The sequence below is a fragment of the Phyllopteryx taeniolatus genome, chromosome 1, assembly GCF_024500385.1.
Source record: "Phyllopteryx taeniolatus isolate TA_2022b chromosome 1, UOR_Ptae_1.2, whole genome shotgun sequence".
Lineage (NCBI taxonomy): Eukaryota > Metazoa > Chordata > Actinopteri > Syngnathiformes > Syngnathidae > Phyllopteryx > Phyllopteryx taeniolatus.
The window spans coordinates 7,886,797-7,905,345 of record NC_084502.1 but is presented as its reverse complement, the minus strand read 5'-3'; the positions used below and the strand labels follow the sequence as shown (position 1 = coordinate 7,905,345).

The 18,549-nt window shown below is 42.1% G+C and overlaps 1 protein-coding gene across 7 annotated transcripts in view; it reads right to left on the bottom strand.

Moving 5' to 3' along the window:
• The window catches only part of hdac7a (histone deacetylase 7a), a 58,863-nt gene that overhangs the window by 3,653 nt on the left and 36,661 nt on the right, over nucleotides 1-18,549 (bottom strand). For 4 of the 7 annotated variants that reach the window (XM_061768283.1, XM_061768290.1, XM_061768282.1 and 1 more), the window contains 20 exons: nucleotides 18,054-18,154; nucleotides 17,563-17,685; nucleotides 17,367-17,479; nucleotides 16,339-16,440; nucleotides 14,882-15,053; nucleotides 14,220-14,428; nucleotides 12,864-13,064; nucleotides 10,923-11,154; nucleotides 10,602-10,735; nucleotides 10,193-10,313; nucleotides 9,553-9,602; nucleotides 8,257-8,364; nucleotides 5,913-5,968; nucleotides 5,475-5,562; nucleotides 5,280-5,399; nucleotides 5,114-5,211; nucleotides 2,123-2,241; nucleotides 1,589-1,722; nucleotides 1,345-1,426; nucleotides 1,105-1,243 (listed from right to left, as the gene is read on the bottom strand). In XM_061768283.1, the coding sequence (XP_061624267.1) occupies nucleotides 1,105-1,243; nucleotides 1,345-1,426; nucleotides 1,589-1,722; nucleotides 2,123-2,241; nucleotides 5,114-5,211; nucleotides 5,280-5,399; nucleotides 5,475-5,562; nucleotides 5,913-5,968; nucleotides 8,257-8,364; nucleotides 9,553-9,602; nucleotides 10,193-10,313; nucleotides 10,602-10,735; nucleotides 10,923-11,154; nucleotides 12,864-13,064; nucleotides 14,220-14,428; nucleotides 14,882-15,053; nucleotides 16,339-16,440; nucleotides 17,367-17,479; nucleotides 17,563-17,685; nucleotides 18,054-18,154 (2,502 nt within the window). The remainder of the gene's footprint in view (nucleotides 1-1,104; nucleotides 1,244-1,344; nucleotides 1,427-1,588; nucleotides 1,723-2,122; nucleotides 2,242-5,113; nucleotides 5,212-5,279; nucleotides 5,400-5,474; nucleotides 5,563-5,912; nucleotides 5,969-8,256; nucleotides 8,365-9,552; nucleotides 9,603-10,192; nucleotides 10,314-10,601; nucleotides 10,736-10,922; nucleotides 11,155-12,863; nucleotides 13,065-14,219; nucleotides 14,429-14,881; nucleotides 15,054-16,338; nucleotides 16,441-17,366; nucleotides 17,480-17,562; nucleotides 17,686-18,053; nucleotides 18,155-18,549) is intronic. The other 3 variants (XM_061768270.1, XM_061768260.1, XM_061768274.1) reach the window with 3 other exon arrangements.

Here is an 18,549-nt window from a genome sequence, read left to right as displayed (position 1 = left end):
AAAATGCGGTGCTGATCCAAATGAGGATCGTTCGTCCTTGGAAATTCCCTTTTCACTCGCTGCCTACATGTATTATGCTGAATGTTTTGCAATAGTGGGAAAAAAACTCATTTTCAACTCAACTTTGTGAAGGGGTGGGACCTCACTCTGATGCTTGTCAATGAGTAATGCAAGAGTCCTACAGAAAAATTTGATGACACAGGAAGAGTCACAGCAGCGCATGATACGCTGCTGGGCCTCTAAAAAGGACATTTTCCTGGAATCACTGGCGCTGCTTGACAATGTATTTGCCGCATATCATCAGCCCTGCAGCTTGTTTTGGAAGGTTTGGCTTTTTTTTTTTTTTTTTTTTTTTTTTTAACTCGGGAGTTTATTCGCTGCATATCAGGAGAAAGGTTTTGTACTCGCTTCTCCCAATCTCAGCCGCCAACATGGCACTGGTCTTGCGATCCATAAAGCTTTCGATATCATGTTCACCCTCACTCGCACACCAGGTATTTGAATGTAGTCTGCGTAGCGCTACGTGCGCCTTTGTAGTCGGCACCCTAACGGGAAGAAAAAGAAGGAAGGCCTTTTTCCTCTCTCAATGGGTAAACGCGAATACTGGTATATTAAAAACAGTAGTGGTGGGAATAGATAGTTAATCTCAATGCCAATCCGGCATCTGTGGACGAAGAATGCTAATGCTAAAAATAAAAACAATGCTAACAACAAAGCAATGCGTTTCTCTTCACTGGGGGTGGACGTATAAAGACACGCAACTCCCCTCGCAACACGAGAGATCGTTGTAACTCTGCTTCAAGTGTACAACATCACTGTCAGGACCGACCAAATTTGGTCTCCTCTTTCAGCCAGATAGTAAGTAGAATGTGATTTTTTTTTTTTTTTCGTACCATGTTAGCCCCTTCCCTAAAGAGTAGATAGGGTACAATGTGTAGTGTAAATGTTTGCTCATACTAGATGTAGCCAGGTCGGCATTGCAAAGGAGAATGTTCTCAGTTGCCTCACCTGGATAAATAAGTGTTAAATACATACATAAATAAAATGTACTGCATTACAGTTGGGTGTGGGAGGTTGCGAGTTGGGCAGTTGTGAGTTCTGTACCTTTCGCTGGAAAGAACTCCCACGGAGAGCGAGGCCAGCGCATTGACGGCGTCCGTTTCCTCGCAATCTCGTCTCTGAGCGGCCAGGTAGGACAGACCCACGGAGCCGCTGTAAGCCTTCACACTCTGCCAGTACTGACCTGGTACGCACGAAACAGACGCAGAGAAATGATCAAATCGAGCAGTGTATGTCGACTGAAACAGACCTTCGTAAAATAACCGAATACATAGGGCTGCTCACTTTGAATTTGTATGACCGTCTGCAGGGAGCGGATAGCGTTAGCATTTGGTTCCTGGAGCAGGACCTCTTCTGACAGTGGGTCCTACAGGACAAACAGGACACAAAAGAGGGGGAAACGCATCAGAAAACTATTGAGACACAGATACTTCACCACTAGGGTGAAGTTGTTGCATGGGGAGCCGTTCTTTTTTTTTTTTTTTTTTTTTCTCTCCCCCAAAGAATTCCATCACCCAGCATGCCTCACCTGTGCACCAAGAAGCGCACTGACACAGGCCTCAGATGCATCGCAAATGGCTGTGAGGTCATGACCTCCCTCGAGGGACAAAACCAGACGGCCCCCTGCTAGAGACATCAGCTGGTGAGTCAGAAAGCTAAAACCTGGAAGACACAACGAACACAAGTCACGATGAGATACAGTGACCAAACCAAAGTGACGCTTGCCTTGCTCCGTTGACGTAAGCTTTACTACACGTCCCAATATTTGTTTAAGACAAGTATATATTTTGACCTCCCACTGCACTATGCCAAAAAGCAGTCACTGTAATTATGGTCACATCAGAGATGCAATAAGTGATGCTTGAAAACACAACTCCTGTTTTTCAGGCTAAACTTGACACGAGCTATAATAATCTTTTAATACCACCCTGAGCATGCAAGGGGGAAGAAATCTAAGTTCCTGGTTGCTCAGAACAACCTGGATCTAAGTTCCTGGTTGCTTTGAAAAAAAAAAAAACAACAACTACAGAGCGCTGAGCATGTGGTGAGAAGCCTTGCTTACATTTGGCAGAGACCTTGTACCCTCCAAGAGGTGCGGGGTTGCCCTCGGCAGCGTCAAACCCGGCGGAGACCAGAACGACGTCTGGAGAAAACTCTTGGGCGATGGGCATCATCACGGTCCTGCAGTTGCACAAAGTCCACTCGTCATATCAGTTAAGGCTCAGTTAGCCATCCTACGACTCAGCAGGAATAAGTTGAATATTACATTAACTGAACTGGACTAGGTTCCATCATCCTTTGCAAAAGCGTCTGTGCCAATGTAAGCGGTGTGCACATCAGCAAACCTGTGGAGTGTTTTATTTTTCATACCTTCCCTTATTCTGCTTCTTTGATATTGTTTGATAGCGTCTATTGTTGAGAGCGACGTGTTGAATGTGGTCTGGTTTCCGGTGTTTTCCGCAACACAATTTTAAACTGGAAAACCAAACGCATCAAATCGAGCAGGTACTGTGCATTGCACGTGTCCCGTACACGGGGCTTCAAACAGTATCTATTGCACAGTGCATCTGCGAGTATCGAAGAGCAACGCACCGTTGTTTGATTGCTGCTCTTGTGCTTCCAGAAAAGGTCGAAGGTTTTCATTGTACTGAACATTTTGGGAAGAGTGGAGAGCTGCTGGCGAAAACTCGACCTGAGCTCAGTGCAGTCGGCAAAGTTCAAAGGCGGAGTGAGCCAGTCTGTTTCCTATTAGAGGCCTGTCACTCTCCTCACGTCATTGACAACATGGAGAAAAAGAGGAAAACAGTCCATCTGGGATCCATTTACCTTCATTATTCTGCCTGGGGACTTTGGAGACCACTCGCCCCCACCGCCCACCCCCATCATCCTCTTTGTACACACGCGCACACACACACATAAACACATGCTGCTGTCATGACTGCGTGCAGATGGACAACATGAGCTCATTGACAAAATTGAGAGCACGCACAGATAAATCGTGCATTCCCATATTGTAATAAAACGACAACCAAACAAACAGAGAAGACAAAGACCAATTGAAACATCACAAGAAAACATTATACTGACACACACACACACATATATATATATATATATATATATACTATATATATATATATATACACACACTGTATATTCAAATCGCAAACAAACTCTTCATACATACAAGAATGAATACCCCCTCCCTATTAGAAACATAGCCCCCAGCCCTAAAGTAACACTTGGAAAGGTGGGAGGGAGAGGACAATTATTAAAGATCAATCAGACTGGGGGCTAAGGGGCGATGTGGGGGTTGCTGGGTGTTGGTGACTGAATAAAGAGGTGGAAAGAATAAAGGCTAAAAGTGCAGGGAAACGTACACCCAAACTGGCCTGTGAAACGTGTGTTTTACTAAATGGCTAACATGCTTTGTGGCAACATTTGCTAACGTTATTATTGATAGTAAGAGGGCGGGGGGGGGGGGGGGGGAATGGTGCAGGAGAGAAAGGGGGCAGAAAGCGGACCCTCTTTATGACAGAGAAAAAGCAAAATCCCATTTTAGCTACGTCTACCAATCTTAACTTGGAAAAGTTAGAAGAACATAGCTTTCATATTGTTGCTGTTTAATGAAAAGTATTTATCTGCAAAATGTGTTGGGGGGGCTTTCTAACAGTGCAATTTTTGTTTCCTTAGACAAAACAAGCCAACAAAACGGAGAAGATGGAGCATTTTCATTGGCCAGCTATTGTAATTGGAAGGAAGAAGTAATGCGTAATAAGTAAGAAGAAGAACAAGAAGAGCATGAAAAACAAGAAGGCTGAATGTTTATTTCAGCAAGTTTGTAGAAAAGAACGTTACACAAACACATGCCTGCTGCCTCCACCCAACAATGTCTGTGAAGATTAGCACCCTAACCCCTTTTCCAGTAACCATGCGGTTGCCAGTTTTCCTTGGGGTTAGGCGCATCAGACAACCAGAAAGTTTACTGGTGCCAACCACGCACAAATGACAATTATCCAGCTGACGAGCAGGAAGGAACGGCCCACAAGACGTGGGAAACATTTACTGCCACAAAGTTGAACATTTATGGCGGCAAAGGACTACTTTTGTCGAAATGAAGCTCCTCACCTCACTTCGAATTGTTTCTTTGGCACGCGGATGTTTTTCCGCAAATAACAGAGGGTAGGTTCCAATGAAAACCTTAGAATAGGCGAATCTGCGAATGTCGAATACGCATGGCTTCACTGTAACTTACTACTTGGCATCGGCCAATTAAATCCGGCCCAACTAGTTTGCTGCCTCAATTGGATGCTATTGAATTCAAAACAGGAAGTACATCGGAAGGGAAAGACGTTTCTTGAAAATATTGCAATTGAGTACAAAGCCACAGAGGTTCCCCAGGCTGGTGAAGATAGCATATCAGCATATCTCCATCCCGTCACAGTGGCTACTGTTACATGTAGGGCTGTCACGATCAAATCCTTTTAGAATCAATTAGCCTATAAATATTTCAGTGCGTACTCGCCGCAGCCAAACAACCCCCCTCCCCCTCCCCCTAAAAAAACAACAACAAAAACATTTTTTTTTTTTCTTTATTCTCAGGACAGCAAAATCAGCCTTTGCTAAACGGTTCGCATTTGCGATTAGCATTAGCACGCTAGCGATAACCATTTTAGGTAAAAAGAAAAAAACCGCTAACTCCCATTCAGTTCACCAATAGATCATGGTACATGGACATTACACATGTAATAGTGTCTTACGATACACTTACAGATGCTCCTCTGTCGTTTTTGGCAAAGTTTTTGGCCAAGTTTATCAGTGGTCCGCAATAAATATCCGTGTGGAACATTGGTTCCGGGCGGAACTTTTTTTCGTTACATGCTAACAAAAAGCGGGAGACTGTAAGAGCTATTTTCTTTGGTGACAGTCAGTGTGTTTCTATTAGCGTTATTTGACCTTTTGGTTCTGCTTTTCTGAGCATGTACTTGTGTACAAATGTATTTCGTTGTTCCTAAGAAGCAGCAGTTTTTTTTGTTTCTTTCTTTTTTCCTACCTGAATGCAGCAAGGTACTCTGCATCCCCCATGGGAGGGTCCAGTCCACCTGTCCATGCCACATTCACGTTGAAGCCCTCACCAGCGCCAGAGCCGACCTAAAATGAAAACGATTTTGTCAGAATTGATCGCATTCTGGTACATTCGGCCCAGATATGACACCCACCTCAGCAGGTGAGCCGCTGCCAGGAAAGAAGTTGCCATGATCATAGCGATGTAGCGACATATAGAGGACGCTTGGGTCACTGTAAAAAATTTCCTGGGTCCCGTTACCATGGTGAACGTCCTAGCAACATAGAATAGTTTTCACATCACTATTAACACCAGCAGTATAAAAATAAGCCAAAGGTGATAATCTTACCCAATCAACAATGAGAATTTTGCTGACACTGAGCTTCTGTTGGAGCTGTTTGGCAGCGATTGCCACGGAATTAAAGTAGCAGAAACCCCTGTGAAGAAAGAATACCGATATAAATTAAGATAATAGAATGGAAAGACGGCAGTGGTTAGACCTGACTCTGTTTAAGAACTTCAAGTGTCTTCATGATGTTTATCTTAATCAGAATCATCTTTATTTGCCAAGTATGTCCAAAAAACACACAAGGAATTTGTCTCCGGTAAATGGAGCCGCTCTAGTACGACAACAGACAGTCAATTGACAGAGAACACTTTGGAGACATAAAGACATTGAGAAAAAAACAGTCACTGAGCAATAAAGGGTTGCTAGTTATCTGGTAATGCCGATACATGTTTTATTTTGATTTTAAACAATAAGGGACTGAAACCCACACACACTTACATTGGGTTGGACGGATCTGCATGGTGCCCTGGTGGTCTGACCACAGCAAAGCCGTTCTGTTCGGAAAAGAAGGTATGGTTCAGCTTGTCACTCAAAATAAACATCACTTTTTAATGTATATTATCAGGGAAGTGTTTCAGAGAATTTATTTGCCACTGAAAATGACAACACTTAAGATTCATAACCTTGCATATACATTACATGTATTGTGTCTGAATGAGTTATCCGTTTAGTTACTTAAAGTAATTGATTAAATTAGTACACAATGTTTGTACATTACAGTATACCGCTACTGTTGAATTCTATGCAGGGCATTTTTATCTTTTTGCTCACTTCTTTGCAGGTGAATCAATGGATTGAGGCTCTGAGCAATACAAATTGTACATTCATGATTTACTCACCAGATACACCTACAAAATTTTATCTGATTGACACTGACAGAGGTACTTATAGGTTACAATTTGCTGAAATAAGATGAAAATTAGTAGACTTTACACCGATTTTATCGGCCTGATCGGTATCGGCCAATAATTAGCATTTTTTGCTGATTTTTTGCTTTAATGTCATAATTCACCAATCGGATCCATGACGTCATTGATCGGCTCCGCAAAAGACATTTAGTCCGCGTCGCCATCGTGCACAGTATATTTGAATCCAAAAGAGAGTTTATTTTTAGCCTTGTCGCATGTCTTTTGACGTAGTACTGTAAATATCTGACAGCCAATAAAGTTATTAAAAACAAAAAACAAAAAAAAACATCAGCAGTGTGGGACAGACAACATGTAATGTGTGGATCAGAATACAAGACAAATTTGCACTATGTCAGACTACTGCAATCAAATCTTGTATTCAGATATCACCGCATCCCGTTTTTTTCATGATCATTGGGCTTTATCTTGTCAACTCAAATGCGACCGGATACACTCGTTACCGTGACAACAAGAGTGGATCGTGCCAACTGTGTTATAAGGTCAAAATGGGGAAAAACGTGTGTTGGTGGTCACCGGTGCTCGGGACAGGAGAGGACGTTTGTTTAAGGCTTGCTTGAGGTACATTCCCGTACTTTTAATACGATACGGCTCCCAAGCAGGCAACAAAAATGTTACGTGGCCTAGCAAGCTAGTGCTAGCACTAACGGTTGTACGTAAACATGCCGCCGTTCTGTCGAATCATGCTCTAAATCATAGGTGTCAAACTCAAGGCCCAATTCCAAATTGCCATAATAATAAACAATAATGTTGAGATATTGCTTTTTTCTGTTACCAAACCCTTCTTCTACACTAACTTAAACAATACTTGAACAAACTATTATCATTGTCTTACACCCTGAACCGGTCGCCAGCCAATCGCAGGGCACACGAAACAAACAACCATTCGCACTCACAATCACACCTACGGGAAATTTAGAGTCTCCAATCAACCTACCACGCATGTTTTTGGGATGTGGGAGGAAACCGGAGTGCCCCGAGAAAACCCACGCAGGCCCGGGGAGAACATGCAATCTCCACACAGGCGGGGCCGGGATTTGAACCCCAGTCCCCAGAACTGTGAGGCGGATGTGCTAACCAGTCTTCACCAGACTGTCGGATTTCAAAACTAGTTATCCCTCAATTTGTTGTGTAATGGTACTAATATGATTTGGTGATTAAACATTTATATGGATTCACTGTTCTAATGGCCCTCTGAGGGAAAGCATAACTACAATGCGGCCCGAGACAAAAATGAGTTTGATACCCCTGCTAAAGTTTCGGTGTGGGTGAAGTCATTTAATTACAATAAAGTAATTTAATTACGGTAAGTTAGCACCCATTATTTCCATCATGTAATGTTGGTTTGACCTGACTGATTAGAATACACGATCTGACAAGAGCAGTGATTTCCAACCTTTATGAAGCCAAGGAACATATTTTACAATTGCAAAATCTCACAGCACACCAACAAACAAAAATGTCACAAAAGGTGGATACATTAATTACTATATTTACTTCCTGCCATCTAATAGAAGACCATTATTTTGTTCTGTCTGTCACTATGCCTCACTGGCATACATAGAGGAACAAAGATACATTATTTATTGTAAATATAGTTTGTTGAGCACTTAAGTACACAAGTATATACAGTAAATGAACAGGTCATTTAAAGAAACACATTGTGATCGCATCGTTGATGTTTTTTTTTTTTTTTTTTTTTTTTTTTTTTTTTAACTCGCTGATCGGCCCCAAAAATCCTGATCGTGTAAAAAAATGATGTCATAATAGAAATTTAATGGACTGAAATCTTGCCTTTGGGGAGATGAAATCAACAACAACAAAAGAAAGAAAAAAGAAAAAAAAAAAATTCTTACCTTGAGCTCACCCTTGGCGACTCTGACAGCCAGCTCGACAACACTGCCAGCGGCCATGCGTGACGCTGTGGACGTGTGCGACTCGTTCCAGATGGTGTCGTTGTCAACCTGCAACACGAAAGACAGCGACATAACAAATCAATGTTCAGGCACGACCCTCCATCAGGCGTCGTACACCTTTGCCAAGGGTAAATTCAAGCACATCCGTTTTCAAAGCTTCTGCAATACTGTGCAGCGGTGGTAAACTATATTTCCCTTGTTTCGATATACAGGTAGAAAACAGATACTCAAGATCATGATTTCAATTAAACACATAAAAATGAGGAAATATTATGCTATAGTAAGTATTGTTTGTTCCATAGCAGAAGGAGTGAAAATTAACTGTAAAGACATACTGTACTGTTTTCTGAACACATTTAATTGTATGGTATTTGATTTCTCAAATTAAACAAGAAAATTCCCAACAAGAAAATTCTTCAGTCAAAATAAATAGGTGTGGAACCCCTGAGGTCAAACACGATCTGTTCTGAAACACTAGTTACCGCCCAATTCCTTCAGATCTCAAAATTATTCATCCCAAAGAAAACAATGGAAATCGATAGAATAAGCACAACTCTTGCTAACTACCAACTATTAGCTGTTCATGCATTTCTTTTTTTTTACTAACATTTCAACATTTCTAATTGCCATACACATATAAAAAGAAGTTAAGCATCATAATATGAACACATCAAAACAGTAGAACAACTTTTTATAATTGAACAAGGGGGGGCGCTCTGAATGTCTCGTTGCTAAGGCGCATCTTATTTTACATGTACAAAGAAGTTAACCGGTAATGGAATAGCAACGTTAAAACAATAAAACACTCTAACTTTGAAAACAGACAAAAATACGCATATAAGCCACTCCACAGTATCTAGTGACTACAGCGGTGACCTCATTACATTGAATGTTATTTTGTTTTCTTAATTTCATTGCAAGATCCATTGTGGTTCTTTCATGTAATTTTTCACTAAATGGCATTACTGACCACCTGACTCAACATCAGAAACAATCTGCATTGGTTCATTCCTGAGTCCTAGACATGTTGCTTTTATTAGTCATGGTCAGAGAATGTCAAGAGAACGTGTGCTGCGTTCCAAAAAAAACAAACAAAAAAAAAAAAAGGCGGATTTTTATTCGTCATTTGCACTGCATTTCATGTAAAATTATGTAAAATATTTCATTTCACTTCAGCAGAGAACATACAATGTCATTATTTAGGGCACTGAGAGTGCAAGTGCATTTTAAACTTACCCCAACGCCTCCGCACGGTAACATGACAAACATCCTTTGGGAGAGGATACCTGAGAAAACAAACCGTAAAATCAGTCACGTAGTATAATCCATTTTTTTTTTTTTTAAAAGCTATAAAAGCAATAATGAACATAACTCCTAAAAGAGATGTTATCAAAATGCAGTACATGAGAGAATAATGTCATTGGTAAGTGTGGCACAATTGCACGCGTTTAACACACACACACTGCCACATTGGATTTACGTTTGCAGTGCCGAGGAACTGCTCTCGTTTACCACTAAATCATTAAATTGAGTGGCAGAGTAGCCGAGTGATTATTACAGTCGCGAGGTTGCGGGTTCAAATCCGGGCTCAGGCCTTTCTGTGTGGAGTTTGGATGTTCTCCTTGTGCTCGCATGGGTTTTCTGCGGGTACTGCGAATTCCTCCCATATTCCAATTTCTTATGTTAATTGAAGATGACTTGTCCGTAAATGTGAGTGGCTTATTTGTCTATTTGTGCCCGGCAATTGACTGCTGACCAATTTCAGGGCGTACCCTGCCTCTTGCCCAAAGAGTCAACTGAGATGGCTCCAGCTCACCCGCGACCTTAATGAGAAGGATAAGCGGTACAGAAAATGGACGGAAAAGTCGTAGCATACCTGCCAGTTTGCGGTTGTCCAGTTTGAGCCTGTTGAGCGGGTTGGTGCCATAGAGCAAAACATGGCGCTCTGTATGGACGGACTGCAGCTCTTCCAAAGTTGCCTTACGACCACGAATGCTCTGTGACAACACAAGGAGGGCGGCCATCACATTAATTAATAATACATCATTGGTACTGGATGATGAGGGAGCACCCCTTGGAACAACAACTCAACTGGACACATACTAGGTCCAATGTATTAGTCAATCCCTGAAAAAAAAAAAAAAAAAAAAAGCTTCATTCAAAAAAAAAAAAAAAAAAAAAAAAAAAAAACAGCTAAATTTTAATCAGGTAGCCATTAGGGTTGAACTAAAGAGAAAAGACAGTATCACTTTGGACACAACTTAGTGCTTATCAGTCAGACATACCTCACACTGCCCCCTCAGGCCTCTCTCCTGTAGGCGGGACCAGATGCTTTGTATTCTCCCAGCATGCTCTGGGTGACTGCTGTTGTCTCCACAGGCACACTGGTGCTTCAGCATCTGTGAATCATACACCAGTCCTGCACAGGCGAAATAACCTCTTATGTAGATTTCACAAAGACAGTCTCAGTTATCACAGCGTCTCTCTCTCTCTCTCTCTGATTAGGCTTCAATGTTTAACCTCACAGGCTATGGTTGACATGACGGTAAAACAAGGTTAAAGAGCATGCAAACTCACACCAGGAAAGGCCCTAATATGCCACTCACCAGTGGTGAAGCGGGAGTTGCTGCTGGCCTCCTGCCCGGTCAGGCTCAGAGGTTTTTCAGGCAGAGTGAGAGACGTGGAGGCTGGGGAGGACTGTGTACGTGACAAGGGCCGATGCACAGCCAACGCGCCACAGACCGCACCGCCTCCACCACTACGCAGCATCGGTACCGCCAGCGTCTCCATCTGTCGATGCAACTGCTGCAGCTGCTTCTGCTGCTCCCACAGTAATGACTATAAAACACGAGAGGTATTGATAAGACAGAAGGTACATCCCACATAATGTCACATATGAGAGGACAAAAGGGCAGAATCAGGAATACAGGGGACCATTGGAATTCTTAATTCTCCTTTAGAAATGAAAAAATAAAACGGTCCAAAAGTCAGAAAAAAAAAAGGCAAACAAAAACTGGTCTTGACAAAGCAATTTGCCATTAGCTGAATTCCCTAGCCTCTCAGTTTGTGTTTTTTTGTTGAGTGTTCTTCATTTCACAAGGGTATCCATGACAATAAACCCAAAACAAATGGTGATGACTATGATCTAACTACAACCCCAATTCCAATGAACGGGTTGGAGACGTTGTGTTAAACATGCATGAAAACAGAATACAATGATTTGCAAATCGTGTTCAACCTATATTTAATCGAAGACACTACAAAGACAAGCTATTTAATGCTCAAACTGATCAACTTGATTGTTTTTAGGAAATAATCATTAACTTAGAATTTTATGGCTGCAAGACGTTCTAAAAAAGCTGGGACAGGTGGCAGAAAAGACTGAGAAAGATGAGTAATGCTCATCAAACACCTGTTTGGAACATCCCACAGGTGAACAGGCTCATTGGGTACCGGTGGGTGCCACGATTGGGTAGAAAAGGAGCTTCCCTGGATTCTCTCAGTCATTCGCAAGCAAAGATGGGGCGAGGTTCACCTCTTTGTGAACACGTGCGGGAGAAAATAGTCCAACAGTTTAAGGAGAATGTTCCTCAACGTACAATTGCAACAAATTTAGGGATTTCATCACCTTTCATCAAAAGGGTCAGAGAATCTGGAGAAAATCACTGCATGTAAGCGGCAAGGCCGAAAACCAACGTTAAATGCCCGTGACCTTCGATCCCTCAGGCGGCACTGCATCAAAAACCGACATCAAGGTGTATAGGATATCACCGGTGTAGTGTATTCGATTAAATATAGGTTGAACATGATTTGCAAATCATTGTATTCTGTTTGTATTTATGTTTAACACAACATCCCAACTTCTTTGGAATTGGGGTTGTAAAATGGATTTGCCAAAAATGTCATGTATCACTGACAGTGGTATGCAAAGAAACAGTTTACAGTTGTATAGCTTTTTTAAGTTTCATACAGTTGCCCTTATAAATTCTTTTCAACTTCACTGTGCTGAATTTGACTCGAAATATTAATCGTACTTTATTCAAGTTTCAAAATGGTGAAAGTCAGACCCCTGGATTATGTATGGGGAAATTCAATTTGATCCTCTAAGAAGGATTGCGTTCCACTTCCAAGTGTCTGTCCACTAGAATAGAGTTATTACACCGACAACAACGCTCTCCGAATATCTTTGTCCACTCTCTGCTATGCAATCACTGACTACTCATCTAAAGTTGGAACAAGTACAGGGAAAATTAAGAAACAACATGCTCAGGTACGTATCACATGACCTTAGGAGAGAATTGTGTAAAGTTGAATGAAGATTGACTAACATGGCTGGTTTGATTCAAACGTACTGACTTCCATTCTTGCTTTGATGACAATCATTCCTTAAAATGATGATTATTGTTCAGATTGGTTCACGCAGTCAAGACAGGGATAATGACGCCATCTAGAGGACAGTCGACTGAATAACAGCTTTGGAGGACCTACTGTATATCTTACATGCTCTATTTTCTTAGCTTGTGATACAAGCACTTTAGCACACCAACCTGGTTGAGTATGAGTGCATGTTGCAGGTTGATTTGCTCTTGGTTACTGGATGTAGTTGGCTCCGCCTCCCTCAGAGAATCTGCCCTCGCTCTGCTCTGAAAGGTCGTCTCTGATGGCGACGTTACCCCGCCGTCCTCTGAGTCCATGTCCTCGGAAGGGATCTGATGCAGTCTGGGCTTTTCGCTGGACTTGGACATAAGCTGCACATGCACGTATAAAAAAAAACACTAATTATCAAATATTGAGATTTTTTATTACATTTCATAATGTGAAATTGGCAGCAGTTAACATTCAACTGGTTCATATACCTAATTGTTAATTGTCCTTAATCTTAAATGTTGTTCAATATTCGATGTGCCCGTGTAGGATCGTAACAGTTAAAGAGAGGTTCCGCACAGAACCAGAATAAATTTTGGGTCCAAGGCGGCTGTTTAGCAATATATACACATTTATTGTATATATCATTTACACTGTACCTTCTTTAGCATCCGTTCTACCGTGCAGTATAGATCGGTTTTGTTTAACATACTGTAGAAGTAATTGTGCTTCTAATGTCAAAAGCTGTGCCAACATATATTATTTCTCCCATAGTTGGGCCCATTTTCACTAAGGCCTGTTACACACAAAGACAATCGGGCTGTTTTTGTACAGATTTTTGTTCTTCCTTTTGGACGACAAACACATATGTCTTATAAGATTATCCTATTATCCTATTTGTCCCGATAAAAGGGTACGAAACGGGTCGGGGCCAAAAATCTTTATGCGCGTGTCACGACGCCGTGAATTGTGACGTGGAATAGAATGTAGCCAATCAAAGAAGCGCCCTGACTGAGGAACAAGGAAGGCGGCGTAAATGGAAAAGAAAGTCATTATTTGCGTGTGTGTGTGTGGGTTCCCCAGACAGCAAGAAGTATTTTCCAATGCAAGTCTTTTCTGACAACATGGCCATTCTACAACGCTCCCACCTCCAGCAACCTTCTGAAACACTCGGCAAACATCAGCGCACACCCGAAATTGTCTGAACGCCTCCGTTTTTGCTCGACCACGTGTGATCACGTGAGATTTCTGCCTCGCAGGACTTGTTTTTAGCTCGCTGGTGGAACAAAATCTTTGCGTGTGCGGTGTTGGGATTATCGGAGCAATACCACCAAAACTGTAAATGCCTAATTTTATTTATCTTCATGTGTGGGGTCTGTCATAGATAAACAATCTTTTTAGATTTGAAAAAATTTGAAAATACAGTTTGGTTCAGTTTTGTTTGTGATGGTTACACTATTTAGTTTGTTATGGTTACACTATTTTAAATGAATCTTGATTACGGTGACATTCCCAAAAAGCGTAACGATTCTGCCTACCTTGCCAAGGTGAGTCTGCTGTTTTAATCGCTCCAGTAGTTGTGTGTTGTGGTGCTGTTGCAGGAGGTGTGAGTGAAGGGTCCGCGGATTCTGCGGGAGGGGCTCTGAGCGTGTTCTGCTCAGGGGCTTGTGGGCCTGAGCGCCCCCCGGAGACAGTTGGTCCAAATGAGGGGAAAACTGTAGTGGGACCGAGTCGAGTCCAGGAACTGCTTTGAGACAGACGGGCGGACAGCAATTCGTGTCACAATGTATTTACAAGAGGAGAAACATAGATTTATCAAACACATAGAACACAAGTGAAGCAAAAGATACAAATTAATCTGGATGTGGTCGGAGGGAGCTGGAGCCTAACTCAGTTGACGTGTACCGTATTTTCATGACCATAAGGTGCACTTCAAAGTCTTCAATTTTCTGCTAAATGGACAGGGCGCCTTATAATGCGGCAGCGCCTTATGTGTGCACCGAGTTCCAAAATCTGTAAATGTTGTTGTGTGACGCAGAGGAACATGGGAACCGAAAATACGGTACTTAAAAATGTAGACACTTGTGAGTGCAGCATAACAGCATGGCATTTCAAATGCAATAATAATCAATATTCATCCTTATTAGCAATGAATGGCTAGACGGACATATATTGGTAATATATTTTAAGTGGGACTTACCAGTGAGTAGTGGCGCGTGTACCAGTCCTGACGGTTCCAGGATGATAACAGGAAGGCGTGAGCTGAGCTGACCCGCTTGATCGTCTCTGCTCAGGGGCAAAAATACCTGCGGGGCCCCGGCTGCGACCAGGGGCCCTCGACCAAGCTTCAGCGGGGACAGCTCACCTTCAACCTGCACAACAGACAGATGTGTTGTGTTATGTCATTTTATAGCCCATAGATTGAGACCTTTTTTTCCATAGCAGTCACTGTGCTTTCGTAAAAGTATGTAGTAGAAGAAATGCATTCCAGGGGGAGGGTTCCATTCCATTTTGAGAAGCAGGTTCCAGCACATGTAAATGGCGGGCAACTTGGTTTTTGCCTTAACTGTGCATCTTTTTAGGCCATATTTACATGTCCAGGAGTAGGAGGCACATTTCACTTTCATAATCTAATTCTCTGTTTGAATGTTTTTAGACTGCGTTATATTAAAAGTGTGATAAATTACTATTTATGGTCATTAGAGAATTGCTAAAACAACAAATCTAATCATGGCCTTTGACTTTACTATTACTATTGAATGCATTGGCTTCGGCCTCCCTGTGTGGAGTTGGCATGTTCTCGCCGTGCTTGCATCGGTTGTCTTTGGGTACGCTGGTATCCTCCCACCCTGTCAGGTACAACACTGTTTGTCTGTTTACCTTGACTCTCGTCCAGAGTCGGCTGAGATAGACGCCAGCACACCTGCAACACTAATTAAGGATAAGCGAGATATAAAATGGATGGATGGATGGAATTAAAACTAAGAATGCCAGAGTGTAGATATGTTTCAAATACATTTACAGACCAGGCGGCACGGTGAGAGACTGGTTGGCACGTCTGCCTCACAGGTCTGAGGACCGGGGTTCAAATCCCGGCCTCGCCTGTGTGGAGTTTGCATGTTCTCCCCGTGCTTGCGTGGGTTTTCTCCGGGCAGTCCGGTTTCCTCCCACATCCCCAAAACATGCATGGTAGGTTAATTGAAGACTCTAAATTGCCCGTAGGTGTGAATGTGAGTGCGAATGGTTGTTTGTTTATATGTGCACTGCGATTGGCTGGCGACCAATTCAGGGTGTACCCCGCCTCTCCCCCGAAGATGGCCGGGATAGGCTCCAGCACGCCTGCGACCCTAGTGAGGATAAAGCTGGAAGGAGATAGATGGATGGATGGATGGATTTACAGACCAGATGTGCTAAATAAATACATAAACATTTTGAAGGATAATTACGGAAGGATCGCTCTTTCAATCAAAACGCTTATGGACTGAGCAGTTCAGGAGGTGCTTTGTCCAAATAGTGATATGTATTTTGGTCCATTGACTACCAGCTGCCTGAATGTCTCCAACGTGATTCATAAAGAATCTATCTACGTACCTCATGGTCTGTTTTTATGTCACTCTAGATGTCACGAATGCTTTTTTGTTTAAGTGCAGCGCTTACCCTGGCATTGGCCGGTAGTCCCAGCGTGATGGTAGGCAGAGTGGAAGGACTCTGGATGGTGAAGTTTGCCAGAGTGCCATCTCTGAGCAGCAGCTTTTGTGCCTAGTAAATGCCAAATATGGTGCATTTAAAAAAAAAAAAAAAACAATACACATGCATTGGAATATAGAGGCAAACATTTAACCCAGATCCTTACAACAATCATTAATGTTGACAACAATTTGTGAACTTTATAATAAACCCTTCATAAAATGTAGCTCGATAGCCATGTAAGGACATTAACCTAATCAGCCACATTAAATTTCATGAATCACACAAACACAGCAGGTGTGACATTGGTTGCTATGTTTTTTTTTTTTTTACTTTTCTGTGATTAAATCAATTATGTATAAACAGCTGACACACTCAGCACTCCAGCAGGCTTGTGTGCCGCTGCATTAAACATGTCATTACTCAGTGTCTGGCCACACTGCACAAGAGACTACTCTTCTTATAATACATCTGCTTGTTTGAAACCTGTTTAATTTTCCAAAAGACCAACTGGACTCTCAGATGACATCAAAAATCGGCTCAGTTCATCCAGCCTACCATATTTGTCATCAAATCAAGAGAAGAGCTACTTTAGAACAATTTTGAACAAAAAAGCAGCGCCTTTGGAAGTGAACGGATATAGTTTTTGGTTTACTTGGAAAAAAAAAACACAATGAAAAGATCAAATAATATGTTGTAACCCCAAACACTTTTGAAACTATGTTTGCAGGCTGCTCAATCATTTTAGCCTTTTCTATACCAATGCACTAATTAAAAGTAAACTAATATAGTTTAAGGTTTAATTAATAAACCACTTTCAAATTGTGGCACAATAAAGCTTTACAGGGAATTTAGTACAGTGTTTGAGTAGGAAACTGAATAATAAAATCATTAACACGCCTTGCTCTCATTTTGATTTATAAATAGTACGGAAATGAATATGTTCTAACACCTGCCGCTTTAACGCGTGTATGTAGTGCACGTGTGTGTTTGTTCACCTCATGTGAGAGGCCGCCTGCAGATGGCACTAGCCCGTTTTCACTGGGAAGACTGTCATTGGGGGAACTACAGCCCGAGACCGGAGTGCTGCTACTGCTGGGCGAGGAGTCTGCTTGGGGGCAAAATGAGTCCGACTCATTTGGAATGATGACAGTGAAAAGGTTTGTTCTGGTGTCGTATTGATGATCTTGTTACCCAGTGTATCAGGTACTCTGTGTCTAATGGTGGGTGGCGCGCTCTCTTTGCGGGTGAGCGGGCTCTGGCGGGTGTTGAGATGTTTCTTCAGCTTGTGCTTCACTTTTAGGTTGGGCTCAGATGCTGTTAAAGAATACATTTATGGGAGTTACTTGAGGTGACTTTGGACTTCTTTGCTACCACCAATCAATTGCAAGGCACATACTGTTCAGACTAACAACCATTCACACTCACATGGACAAATAAGAGTCTTTAGTTCATCTAACATGCGTGTTTTTAGAGTGCGGGAGGAAGACAGAATACTCCAGCAAAAACACATGCAAGCACAGACAGAACATTCAAATTATACACGGGAAGGCCAGAGCCGAGATTTAAACCTCAAACCAACTGTGAGGCAGATGTGCTAACCGCTATTGCACTACGCTGCCCCTGTTTCAGATGGACAGAGACCAACAGCATTTCAATAATTTCCTAGTTATCGTGTATTTTACCTGCTCTGCGCAGACGCGTCCCTTCTGAACCCTCAGAAGGAGGCAGCGAGGGAGACGAGACCAGAGGTTGGGAGGAAATACTCTGGTCCGGGCCCAGTTTTCTGTGAGCACATAGCACAAGTCCAAATGAACACATCTGACCTTGAAACAAAAGCCTCATCATTTTGACAAAATAACTATGTATTATTTTTTATTTTTTTATTTTTTTTTTTTTAACCACTGGATCCAGGAGAAGTTGTGATTTTGATGTAATTTACCTCATTCTAACAATTTAGCCCATAACATACTCTCTGGAAAAAAAGTACGTGATAATGAAGCGCTAACAGAGATTCCATTTCTAGCGCGGCTCCCATTAGAAAAGTTTCAATGTAGGTAGATGTATACTTATACCCTGCAAAGCCTTATGGGAACATGCTTGGAAATACTCCAGCCAATCCGAAGAAATGTATGAATTCCAGTTTGAATGTAGATACATGTAATACGCAGGTACTGTACT